The 12,127-nt window shown below is 48.6% G+C and overlaps 2 protein-coding genes across 8 annotated transcripts in view; one reads left to right on the forward strand and one right to left on the reverse strand.

The window, feature by feature from the left end:
• Positions 1–10,233, forward strand: part of ITGAD (integrin subunit alpha D) — a 31,902-nt gene extending 21,669 nt beyond the window's left edge. For 2 of the 7 annotated variants that reach the window (XM_087417364.1, XM_087417365.1), the window contains exons 14-29: positions 421–551; positions 671–828; positions 1,734–1,888; positions 2,149–2,280; positions 3,127–3,200; positions 3,434–3,575; positions 5,050–5,163; positions 5,276–5,355; positions 5,470–5,553; positions 7,862–7,940; positions 8,102–8,209; positions 8,311–8,388; positions 8,591–8,704; positions 8,847–8,948; positions 9,206–9,316; positions 9,804–10,233. In XM_087417364.1, coding sequence (XP_087273490.1) covers positions 421–551; positions 671–828; positions 1,734–1,888; positions 2,149–2,280; positions 3,127–3,200; positions 3,434–3,575; positions 5,050–5,163; positions 5,276–5,355; positions 5,470–5,553; positions 7,862–7,940; positions 8,102–8,209; positions 8,311–8,388; positions 8,591–8,704; positions 8,847–8,948; positions 9,206–9,316; positions 9,804–9,917 — 1,776 coding nt within the window. In that variant the 3' untranslated portion in view covers positions 9,918–10,233. Of the gene's footprint in view, positions 1–420; positions 552–670; positions 829–1,733; positions 1,889–2,148; positions 2,281–3,126; positions 3,201–3,433; positions 3,576–5,049; positions 5,164–5,275; positions 5,356–5,469; positions 5,554–7,861; positions 7,941–8,101; positions 8,210–8,310; positions 8,460–8,590; positions 8,705–8,846; positions 8,963–9,205; positions 9,317–9,803 lie in introns of those variants that run through there. The other 5 variants (XM_087417366.1, XM_087417367.1, XM_004439533.3 and 2 more) reach the window with 4 other exon arrangements.
• A 947-nt stretch (positions 10,234–11,180) lies between these two features.
• Positions 11,181–11,841, reverse strand: COX6A2 (cytochrome c oxidase subunit 6A2). The gene is made up of 3 exons (XM_004439471.3): positions 11,707–11,841; positions 11,415–11,551; positions 11,181–11,304 (listed from the first exon to the last, which is right to left on the reverse strand). Exons 1-3 carry the CDS (start codon positions 11,777–11,779, stop codon positions 11,221–11,223), a joined length of 294 nt encoding a protein of 97 aa, XP_004439528.1. The 5' UTR covers positions 11,780–11,841; the 3' UTR covers positions 11,181–11,220.
• Between the last annotated feature and the right edge of the window lie 286 nt (positions 11,842–12,127).

The raw sequence follows: 12,127 nt of genomic DNA on the forward strand, positions 1-12,127 counted from the left end.
AGGCAAGTGACTGATTTAGCCTCTGTGAGCCTTAGTTTCCTTCCATGAAACATTAAACGTTAAACCAGCTCCACAGGCTTCTTGTAAAGATAACTCAATGGGAGCACTAAGCACTCCATTCATCAAATATTTATGAATGAACATACAAATGATGAATAAATGAATCTATTTTATTCCTATTGTTATGCTTTAGTCATTAACGTGCACCCTCATGCTGAGGTGGGCCAAAAGAGCTCGGCTCTCTCTGTCCGGGGTCCCTGAGGTCCTCACTCTGCTTGCTTTCCGTTCATACCCCATCATCTCTCCTTTTCAATTTCTCGATTTAGATCTGCTTTCGTTACAGTTTCCTTTCCAGATCTCTCTTCTCAAATCTTTCCGATCACCTCTCCTTGACTTCCACTTCTTTCCCTCTCTGGCCAGCGGATCACAGGCTCCCAGCTCTCCCCCAGGCTTCAGTATTTTGGGCAGTCGCTGAGTGGGGGTCAGGACCTCACCCAGGATGGACTGGTGGACTTGGCCGTGGGGGCCCGGGGACACGTGCTGCTGCTCAGGTGACAACTCCCCCCATCCCACCCTTGCCTGCTGTGTGTCTGATTCACCAAGCTGCCCCCTCCCTTGTTCTCCTCCCAGAGGCCAGAGTCCTGTCCTCAGCCTCTGCATACGCCCTCAGGAGCCTGCCAGTGCTGAACGTGGGGGTAGCCATGAGATTCACGCCCACAAAAGTGGCGAAGGCTGTCTACCAGTGCTGGGAAGAGGTGCCCACCACCCTGGAAGCTGCAGACGCCACAGTCTGTCTCACTATTCACAAAAGCTCACTGGACCAGCTAGGTAAGTTTCCTCCCAGTGGACCCTGTCCTTCATTCTCCTAGAGGCCTCCAGCCCATCCTCAGGACAGAACGGGGCCAGGAATCCAAAATCTCACCTCCACATCCACCAGCTGCCGGTACTGGAAGCTTGGGTCCCTTCTCTCCCCCTCTTCCCACACCCAGGCCTGTAGGTTCTGGCTCCAGGATAAATCTGGAGTCTGCCCACTTCTCTCCACTGGTCCCAGCCACTGCCTCCCTTTAGATGGCTTCTCTTTCCTACCTACACTTTGAGTTGTTCTGGCATCTTTTCTTGCACCCTCTCACCCATTCTCCACATAGGAAGTAGAGTGATCAGCCCTAAAATGCAAATCTAGGCTCCTCACTTCCCTGCTTAACACCCCTCAACTGCTCCCTTCTTTCATTTATAAAGACCAAATCTTCCCCTACAACGGCCTTGCTGATTTGGCCCCTCCCTGCCACTCCAGCCTCACTTCATCCCACTCCCACTTACTCCATACACTTTTTGTAAATGTTCCAGCCTCCCTCTCCCTTCTGGTCTTAGCCATTGTTCCCACAGTTTGGGACTTTCTCCTCCCCACTCTTCAGCCAACTCCTGCTCATGTTTCAGGGCAGAGCTCAGAAGGCCCATTCAGGAAGGCATCACGGTCCCCTAGGTCTGAGGATCCCGCCCTTGCATTGCTCATGCTGTGACGTTATGCCCTACACGCTTGTCTCTTTTCCTAGGCTGTGAGCCTCACAAGGGCAGGCACCGTATTTCTCTATCTTCTTCTCCACATGTATCCTCAGCATCTCCTATAGTTCATGGCACGTAGAAAGTGCTCAGCAAATATTTATTGCATGAATAAATGAAAACAACATTTGAGATTCTCTTTGACTTTCCGCCTTCCATTCCCCCTTCCACTTCAGGTGATCTCCAAAGCTCTGTCACGTATGATCTGGCATTGGACCCAGGCCGTCTGATTTCTCGTGCCATTTTTGATGAGACCAAGAACCGGACTTTGACTCGAAGAGAAACCCTGGGGCTGGGGCATCACTGTAAAACCATGAAACTGCTTTTACCAGTGAGGACTTTGGGTTCTGGGAAGGGGGAAGTGAGGAGGAGCCCAGGGCCAGCCTCTAGCATCCCTTCTCTCTGCTGAGTGAGGTGGGAAGGGTGGGGAGATGGGGGCTAGAGAGAGGAAAGTTGAGGCCAGAGAACCGGGCTCCACAGCTTGGATGGGGCGCTGTCTGACAGCGGGGAATGGATGCCTTGGAGGAGAAGCCTCAGGGGTGGAAAGTAAGGGGAAGGATAGTGGGTTCTTGAAAGCCCTTTCTCTCTCAGGACTGTGTGGAGGACGTGGTGAGCCCCATTATCCTGCGCCTCAATTTCTCCCTGATGGGGGAGCCCAATCCCCCATTCCAGAACCTTCGCCCTGTGCTGGCTGTGGGCTCACAGGACCTCTTCATTGCTTCTGTAAGTCTTCTAATGAAGTTCCAGGGTTGTGCTGACTTTCACTGTGTCTCCATGTGCTTAAGAACCTACAGTGGCTCCCAACTGCCCACCAACCATATCAAGTCCAGAATGCCACCATCCAGTTACCAAGGCCCTGACTAGCTTGGACCCCTACACACATCCCAGCCGGTTATCCACTTTATCCCAACATAAACTCTTTGGTTCTCATTCTGCAACTCCTTCCCAACTTTTCTTATTCCTACCTCTGTGCCTTTGTCCACGTTGTATCTCTTATTTGGAAAACATTTCCTTCTCTCCACCTCAAAGATCTTCTCTGGTCCCCAAAGCCCCAGTCTTATCTCCCTCTCTTTTGAAAACCACACTCAGCATCTGTCACTTCTTCTCTGGCCTCCTAATCACATCATAGGGATACCATCCAAATATCACATGACTGGAATCCTAGCAATCTGCATCTACTTCTGTGGCTCTCTTGGAACTGTAGGTTCCTGAGGTACAAGAACCATGTCTAATTCACCTGTAGTTTCCACCTTTCCTAACCCCCCACCCAACCCAGAACCTGTCTCATTATTGACACTTAATAATGTTTGTTGAGTAGTTGTTCCAGTGTGAGCTGGATTTAACTCCTCAACTAAACTTTATCTTCCTTGAAGCCACGGATCTTGTCTTCTCTTTCTCTTATATTCTAACTGCCCTTCCCCCACTGTCCCCACTATTTGCCAGTGTCTAGCACAGTGCTGGGTGCAGGGGGGTGCTCAGTAATACTCAAAGTTGATGAGTGCTCCTAATGAGGGGGATTGGAGATGGATTAAGACATGGATGGGAGGAGAATATACTATTTTGCTGCAGCTCCCCTTTGAGAAGAACTGTGGGCAAGATCGTCTCTGTGAAGGGGATCTGAGTATCAACCTCAGCTTCTCAGGGTGAGCTCTATCTCCTTTCATATCCAGATACTCAAGCTTTTGGGACTCCCATCCTCGTAGGATGAGAAGTGCTTGTGTTGCCCTTTGGCTCTCCTTCTAACAAAGACATGATTTTGATTAGAATGTTATCAGCCCACAGCTTACGTGTTCCCACAGTCCTGCCCCCGCCCTTGAACCAATTCCAACCTATTTCCAATGGAGTCTCTTTCCCAGTCTTGTCCTTCCTCCTTCAGCTTGCAGACCCTGGTGGTGGGGAGCTCCCTGGAGCTCAATGTGACAGTGACTGTGTGGAATGAGGGCGAGGATTCCTATGGAAGCATGATCAACTTCTACTACCCAGCAGGGCTGTCCTATCGACGAGTATTAGGATCCCAGGTAAACAGCTCCTTTGGGCTCTAGTTGGCTGGGTCCTCTCCCCTGGCCTGGGTTATAGTAGGTTTCTTTTAATTCTTCTATGATGAAATATAAAAAACACACACATACAGAGAAAAGTGCATAAAGCACTTTTATGCTTTATGTATAGTTTAATGAATAATATTAAGCAAATATCTATACAAGTAGCCTCCAGGTCAAGAAAAAACACTGCTAGCATCCCCAGAAGCCCTGTCACTATGTGCCTTTCCTCATCATAACCTCACCCAAAAGTAATCACTATTCTGACTTTGTGATAATCAATTTCTTGTATTTCTTTATAGTTTTACCATCCAGGAGTGTATTCCTAGATAATACTGTTCTGTTTTGCCAATAGTTGAGCTTTATATGAATGGAAACATGTTGTATGTTCTTTTGTGTCTTTCTTCTTTTCTTCAATATTATGTTTGTGAAATTCATCCGTGTTGTTGCTTGTGGCTTTAGAATATTCTCATTGCTATATGGAATCTCTTTGTGTGACTATACCACAATTTATTTACCCATTCCACAGTTGATGGTCATTTGAGTTGTTTCCTGATTTTGGCCATGACCATTCTTGAGCATGTATCCTGGTGCACCTATGCATAATATTTGGAAGGTATATACCACATGTGGAATTATTAGATCATTGGGTATGTGTATCTTCAATTTTAATAAGTAAAGCCAAACCATTTTCACTTATTTACACTTCCATCAGCAGTGTCTGAGAGTTCCTATGGCTTTCCATCCACTCTTACACTTGGCATTGTCAGACTTTTTAATTTTTGTCAATCTGGTGGGTGAGTAATGATATTTCCTTGCAGTTTTAACTTGCATTTCTCTGATGAGGCTGAGCAACGTTTCATATATTTCCTGGTCCTTTGAATTTATTCTTTAGGAAGTGCCTATCCAAGTTTTTTTCTTATTCTTCTATTGAGTTGTCCATCTTTTTCTTATTGAGTTGTAAGAGTTCTTTACATGTTCTTGTTATTAGTCCTTTTCCAGTTATACATGTTCAAATATCTTTCCCAATCCTGCTGCTTGTCTTTTCAGTCTCTTTTAGTGTCTTTTAATAAACAGAATGTCTTAATTTGATTGTGGTTTATTTTTACTAATCTTTTCCTTTGTATTTAGTGGTTTTGTGTGTGGATCTTGTTTAAGAAATACTTCCCTACCCCAAGGTTATGAAAATATTCTGCTATATTAGCTTCTAAAAGCTATATAATTTTGCCTTTTTGCATTTAAGTCTTTAATCCAGTTGGAATTTATTTTAATGTATGGAGTGAGGTAGGGAATCCAATGTTTTTCTTGTTTTTTTGTGGTATGGGCCAATTTCCCCAGGACCATTTAATGAAAAATATGTTTTTTCTTTACTGCTCTGAAGTGCCACCACTGTTAGATATCAAGCCCATATATGCATGTGGGTAACTTTTTAAAATTCATTCTCCTCCTTTGGAAGAGACTCCATCAGCGCCCACTGCGCCTGGCATGTGAGGCAGTGCCTACTGAGAACAAGGGCCTGAGGAACTGCAGCTGTAGCATCAACCACCCTATCTTCCGTGAGGGCTCTAAGGTCAGTACTTCCCCCCAAATCCTTGTCACTCTTCTCCCTTGTCCTGACCCATTTCCTCCCCTCACTCCCCTATGACCTTCCCTATCCCCATTGCTTCTTCTTGTTCTCTCAGGGCACCTTCATTGTCACATTTGATGTCTCCTACAAGGCCAACCTGGGAGACAAGTTGCTTCTGATGGCCAATGCAAGCAGGTGAGCCCAGGCGAGGTATGATGCATCCCACACCCTCTGGTCACATGCCCCAGCCAGAGACTCCTCTCCTGGATTCCTTTCCAACTGGGCTCCCCTCTCTCTCTCTTTCTCCAGTGAGAATAATAAGCCTACAAGCAGCAAGACTACCTTCCAGCTGGAGCTCCCGGTGAAATATGCCGTCTACACAGTGATCAGCAGGTGCTTAATCCCCAGCCCTCCCCTTGGACCTCTGACCTTCTTCTAAGCCTAGTATCTCCTCCGGCAGCCCAGCTTGCTCTTTTGTGGTTGGGTATCTAAGCCAGCCCCTCTGATTCCTTACATGAGAATACTTGTGACCAGCCATCTATTTATACTATAATACCATATACCGAAATTCTTGCTTCTCTGATGAACTGGCCTGCTGATGAGACACACACACCTTGCCACCACCATGTACTTCCCACTCTCCCTCCAAGATGCAAGCGCATTTAACGTGAAGCCAGTCCTTTCCTTTGTGCTAAACACAAATGTGCTGAAGCAAAGCTACCAGACTGAGACCGAGGCTTCTCTGAGTACTCTGAAGCGGGGAGCATGTGCCCCACAGGATATGGTCTGTCACTACACAGAGGAAAGAAAAGGTCAGGTTTTCACAAAACTCAAAGGAGAGCAGAGATGTGAGAAACTGTCGGGAAGGTCACTAAGAGCCCAAGGCCGAGGCAGGCCACAGGAAAGGCAAGTGTAGGGCTGCTGGTCTGGGTTCTGAAGGTGGGGGGAGGAGCAGGGGTGGGCTAGGCTGGAGGCAGAGCAAGGAGCCCCACGCACCTGGCTAAACTCTAGAGGTTTAAAGAGTTGGTCAGAAGCTTATCATATTGCCATGGGACAGAGTTTGCTGCTGCTGCTGCTACTGTACAAATTTTTAGAGGAACTAGGGAGGGGAGGATCAAGCAATGATCCCCTTCCAAACTCCATGTGTGAATTTCCCCTTCTATCCTTGGGAAATACTGAAACTTATAATAAGAGCTTACAGTTATATATACTTATGATGTGGCAGGCATTGTTTTAAGTACTTTACATGTATTTACATGCATTTAATCCTCTAATAACTCTATAATATAGTTACTGTTATCCCCCTTTTCACTAACAAAGAAATCAAGAGGTTAAATAACTTGCCCTGTCATTTGGCTGGTAAGTGGCAGAATCAGGAATCAAACCCAGGTGGTCTGGCTCTAGAGCTTGTGCCCACGGTCATATACTACACGCCTCTGCAAGGGCAGGGGAAGCTGAATGATTTACTCAAATATGAAAAGAGGTTTAGAACTGGAAGGTTTTAAGGTGAGAAAACTGAAGCAGAGAGAGAAAGGGTTGGGGTGGGGAGGCAGGGGGAAGGCTAGCATACTAAGGGGAAAAAAAAATGTTAACATTTATGGCACTGCTGCAGACCTCATCACAACTCTATTATAGGTACGCACTATTATTAGCATCCCCATTTTAAAGAGAAAAAAACTACAGGGCTCCAGAGAGGTTACGCAGCTTGCCTCAAGTTACTCAGGTAGGAAGTGGTGGAACTGAGATGTGAACCCAGGCGGTCTGGCCTCATGTTCTTAATCATCAAGCTGACCGTCACATCTGGTGGGAAACTGGGGGGCCCACGGAGTTTCCGTATGGCTGGCCTGGCTTCTGTACACTAGTTGCTGGTGAAACCTGCAGGTCCCTCTGCTTGTTTGCCTGATTCCACTGAGACCTTAGATGTTAAGCTCTGCGAAGGCAGGGGTTATGGCTCATTAACTGTTGACTCTCTGGACCAAGCACACAGCCTGGCACATGGTAAATGTTTGTTGAAGGAGGCCATGGATAGATAGATGGATGGATGGATGGATGGATAGATGGACGGATAGATGGGTGGATGGGTGGAAAGCCACCTTCAGCCTGGAATATTTATGTCCTCTCCATGGGCTTGTGTTCATGCACTATATTCCCTCACATTTACTTAACTACCCCAGGATAGCCACATCCACTTTCTTCATTCCCATCATGGAGGGGCTTGCTCTCCATTTTTTCCTGAGTGATCCAGCCATCATTCCCTGGAGTCCTCTTAGGCTTATTTGTTCTGGCAGCAGCTTCTGCAAGCATTACCTGAGGCCAGGTAATACTAGACAAAGCAATGTGAACACCTTTTTCCCATGGGAAATGTTTAAATGTTAGAAGAGGTGATGTTTAAGGTGGGCCTTTAAGTGAAAATTTCCAGAAGGGGAGTGGGTAAAAACATTCCAAGCAGAAGAAAAAGCTTGAGCAAAGTCATGGTGATGTGAAAGAGCTGAGGTATCAAGGGACGATCTACCAGTTCTGTGTGACCGGGGCGAAGGACATGGGGGCAGAGGAGCTGAAGCTGAGGCTGCAGAGGCATATGGGGACCATCACTATTTCCCTGGGTCATCTCCTGGGCCCAACAGAGCACTCGGCAGCAGGCTGGGGCACAACTGAGGATGATCCCAGGGCTGTTTTTCACCAACAAGCCTTCTCTCTCCAGGCAGGAAGAATCCACCAAGTACTTCAACTTTTCAACTTCTGATGAGAAGAGCAGGAGAGAAGCTGAGCATCGATATCGTGTAAGAGGCCAGGGAATAGCCATGTCTGCCCTCCCATGGGGCTGCAAACATTGGAAGCTGGTGGAGAAACATGGAGAGGAACCAAGGGCTAGTGCCAGGAAAGAAGTGGGATTTGGGATGCTCCACGGACCGCAGTAATGTTCTGTCTCAATTTTCTGCAGGTGAATAACCTGAGTCAGCGAGATCTGGCCATCAGCATTAATTTCTGGGTTCCCATCCTGCTGAATGGTGTGGCTGTGTGGGAAGTGGCTGTGGTGGCCCCTTCACAGGTGCCTGCCTTTCCTCAATCTCCAGGGTCTGATCCCAGTGCCTCACAGCCTCTTACCAGTGAAATTTTGATCACTTGGTTGCTATTTCTCTCTCTCACTAGAGTCTCCCCTGTGTGTCAGAGAGGGAACCTCCCCAGCTTTCTGACTTCCAGACCCAAATTCCAAGGAGTTCCGTGCTGGTGAGAAAGGCCCTGGACTCCCACTGCAGGACCAGCTGTGCACTGGGGGATACAGGGAAAAGTATTGCCAGGTTTCAGAGCTATATATACGGCCTGTAATTGTCCATCTATTCCTCACCCCAAATCTGACAGACTTTATTTTCTCTTGTGGTGCCTCCCTAAGTTAAGACCCTGCTCAACTTCATTCCTCTCCTGTCCCTAGAACTGCTCCATTGCTGACTGCCTGAGGTTCCGCTGTGACATCCCCTCCTTCAGCATCCAGGAGGAACTTGACTTCATCCTGAAAGGCAACCTCAGCTTCGGCTGGGTCAAACAGGTGTGTGGGCCCAACAGCAGAGTCCCTCCCCCGGATTCAGGTGGCGCTTGATATGTCTGTGCCCATCCTCAAGTCAGGACATTTCTCAAACTCTGAGCCTTCCTCAGAGCTAGTTCTCCAGCTCTCTCCCTCTCTTTTGCAGACATTGCAGAAGAAGGTGTTGGTTGTGAGTGTGGCTGAAATCACATTCGACAGATCTGTGTATTCCCAGCTTCCAGGACAGGAGGCATTTTTGAGAGCCCAGGTAGTGACTGTATGGTAGGCAGTGGTCAGGTTGGTAAGAGGGCTCCTGCTGCTAAATCTGTGATTCTGGGTGGGAGGCTCGCAAGCCTGGAGGGAGGAAGGATGAAGGTCCCTGGGCAGGACAGTTGTCCCTAAGCCTATGAGTGCTTCTGTATCTCACCCAGGGCCTGATGAAGGAGGGTAGGGAGTTAAAAACTGGGGAAACCAGGAAGAGTCTGGGACAGCAAGAGGCCTGATACTTTCTGATCCCCAAATCAGATGGAGATGGTGCTAGAAGAGTATGAGGTCTATGATCCTATCCCCCTCATTGTGGGCAGCTCTGTGGGAGGACTGCTGCTTCTGGCTCTCATCACAGCTACACTGTACAAGGTGAGTGTTTTCATCCCACTCTTGACACCACCAGCATCCGACCCAAGCCCTCCCACAGACAGGATAGTACAGTGGGAAGAACTCAGTCAGTGGAGTCAGGCAGGCCTGGGCGCACACTTTGGCTCTGTCTTACTCACTGTTTAATGTCAGGCAAGTTGCTCAACCTCTCTGAAACTGTTCCCTAATTTTTGAAATGATAATAATGCCTACATCACAGAGTAGCTGAAGTGAGACAGAAATGAGGCCAGGGTACGTACACAGGCCTGCCTGACTACAGAATCTATGCTTTTCTGCTATAGATTGTGTGTAGAACCACTGTGCTCGGCACACAGTAGAGTCTCAGTACACGACAGCTGTTGTTCACATAAGCATTCTGGCACACAAATACAAGTCAGCTTAGTTCCCTTCTTCTCTCTCAGCTTCTTCCTACTCCCAACTTTGTTCCCTGCCCTCTTACCCAGCTTTTCCAATTTACTTCCCCTCATAGCTTGGCTTCTTCAAACGTCAGTACAAAGAGATGCTGCATAACAAGCCCGAAGACACTGCCACATTCAGTGGGGAGGATTTCGGCTATGAGGCCACAGATTTGCCTTTGTCGTAATAATCCATTTTCCTGTTTATCTCCGCCCCCATGGGCAGTCTTGCCTCAGACTACAAATCTACTCCCATGGGAATAACTTCTGCATAGATCTGGACTGGCCTGAGCAACTTACCAAGTGCTAAGCCACCTTCCCAAGGCATTGAAAGATTTTTACACTTTTACATAGCTGCCAGATGTCTTCAATGATGACCCACATTTACAGAAGCAGGCATGATGCCAGCATGAATTTTCATATGTATAAGAATTGTCACATTAAATGAAAATGATGTTTACACACATTTTCCTCGTATGAAAGAGCTCTAATTCAGGGACCTGAGTGCTGTTCTAAGAAAAGCTGGGGGAACCTGCTTGTGGGTATAGGAAATGTTCTCTCACTTTCTCAGGTGACTGGGGCCTGTGATCATTTTTTCTTAATGGTGCGGTGAGTCGTGTCAGGGGAGGAGGCCAAAGGAGGCTCTGTGTGTGTGTGTGTGTGTGTGTGTGTGTGTGTGTGTTGCGTGTGAGTTTCAGCATGGGCTGCAGGCTCCTTGGTAATGGCAAGTGAGCAGACTGTCCTAGAAGGTGAAGGAAATGTTCAGGGCTTCGTTTGAACCAATGTTCCCCTTGAATGGAGTCCCGGGAAGCTAGGAGAGCCAGGCTTCCAGACAGGAGCATCTGATTTCCCAAACTAATACAGAAGACCCATTAAAGGTGGTCATAGAGAATGCCTGAATTATTCCAAATCCAGAATTAGGTCAGGAAACCTCACACATAGGGCAGTAGATCCTATATTTGAAATCATGGTTGTCTCCAGATAGCTGGAATTCCCAGGTGCTGTCAATGTGTGTCAGGCAAAAAGTGGTACTTCAGGGTCTGCAGTTCTGTGTTCCCACAGGGCCTCTGATGAGCTGCCTAAATTTAAGTCATTTAATCTCTGAGAATCTCAAATTCCCCCTCTGGAAAAGGGGAACAAAAAGTATATCTTGTTCCCAGAGTTACTGTGTATGTGAAAGCCATTTACAGTCTAGAGCCCTAATTATTAATAGGTGAGAGAGAAGGAGCAGCAATCTCCTACCTGTTCATCAGGGATGTTCCCTCTAGCACCTCCCAAGTCAGGGCCTTAGAAGAGCACGTGCAGCGCCAGCTGCACTGTGCGCATGCGCTCAGCAGGAGCGCGGGGCTCCCCCCGCTCCCCCGTTCCTCCTACGTCCCCCGCCCCCCACCTCGGTCCTCCCGGCTCCCACCTGCCCGGTGGTCCCCATAGAGCCTGCCGACACACACAGCTTCCACACCTTTATTGCACCTGAGGGCGTCCGCCCAGGCTTCAGGGCCGTTCGTAGCCCGTAGGCAGAGGGTTGACTCTGGGATTGTGGAAGAGGGTGTGGTTGCCGTCTCCCCAGGAGAAGGGCTGTGGAGAGAGGGGGGGAGAGCGAGTTGTCAGCGCCGTCTGGGCCTCGGGGTCCCCCTGCACCCCCTTGGCTGCCCTCTCGCTCCCGTCCCAGTGCTGGGGACTTGTACCTTGGTGCGGATACGGAGGTGGTGGTAGGCGATGAACTCGGGGCGCTGGCGGTGGCCCGAGTGGAGCCAGGAGTTGAGGGTGCAGAGGGCCACGCTCGGGAGCGCCAGCATGAAGGTCAGGAGGCGCCAGGTGCTGGCTGCAGCGGGAAAGGCAGGGGTGAGAGAAGCTGGGGGGGGCAGGGGGAGTTGGCTAGTGGGGGTGTTGCCAGGACCCTGGAGGGCCCCAGTGGCGGGTTGGGGGGACAGGTGGGCAAGTCAAGAAGCCACAGGGTCAGGCCCCGGCCCCACTCACCTCCTGCCCCTCCGTGGTCTCCCTTGGCTGCACTGGCCAAGCCCCGACTCAAGGACCTCAGAGGGAGAGCCATTGCGGTGAGAGAAGCTGGGAACAGCAGACTGTCCTTTCAGTCTCCTTCCCTGAGGCCTAGGTTCTCCTCCCCTCTTTTTGGGCCAATCACCTGTTGAGTCTGTAACATGGGTGGCTATTTTTAGGGGTTTTCTATATTTAAAATGGGGCCTACTGGCATGAGGGCCTTCTCTCCAGACAGCTGCTATACTGTGCCTCTTATTTTGGTAAGGGGACATTTAAAACACAATATGCCTTTCTTTTTCCTGTTGCAGGGAACTATTTTTTTCAATACTCTATTCCCAGTGTCTGGCACGCAGTAGGCCTTAAATATTTGTGGAATGAATTAAGTGTCCTTTCAAATCTCAGT

Source organism: Ceratotherium simum, chromosome 26 (assembly GCF_057802395.1).
Source record: "Ceratotherium simum simum isolate JZ-2026a chromosome 26, ASM5780239v1, whole genome shotgun sequence".
Classification (NCBI taxonomy): domain Eukaryota; kingdom Metazoa; phylum Chordata; class Mammalia; order Perissodactyla; family Rhinocerotidae; genus Ceratotherium; species Ceratotherium simum.

Bases quoted from the DNA above. Each gene is read 5' to 3' on its own strand.
- COX6A2 (XM_004439471.3), bottom strand. From the start codon at position 11,779: ATGGCTCTCCCTCTGAGGTCCTTGAGTCGGGGCTTGGCCAGTGCAGCC. The intron at 11,552-11,706 runs GTGAGTGGGGCC...TTCCCGCTGCAG, and splicing joins AGACCACGGAGGGGCAGGAG to CCAGCACCTGGCGCCTCCTG. The intron at 11,305-11,414 runs GTACAAGTCCCC...CTCTCTCCACAG, and splicing joins ACCTCCGTATCCGCACCAAG to CCCTTCTCCTGGGGAGACGG.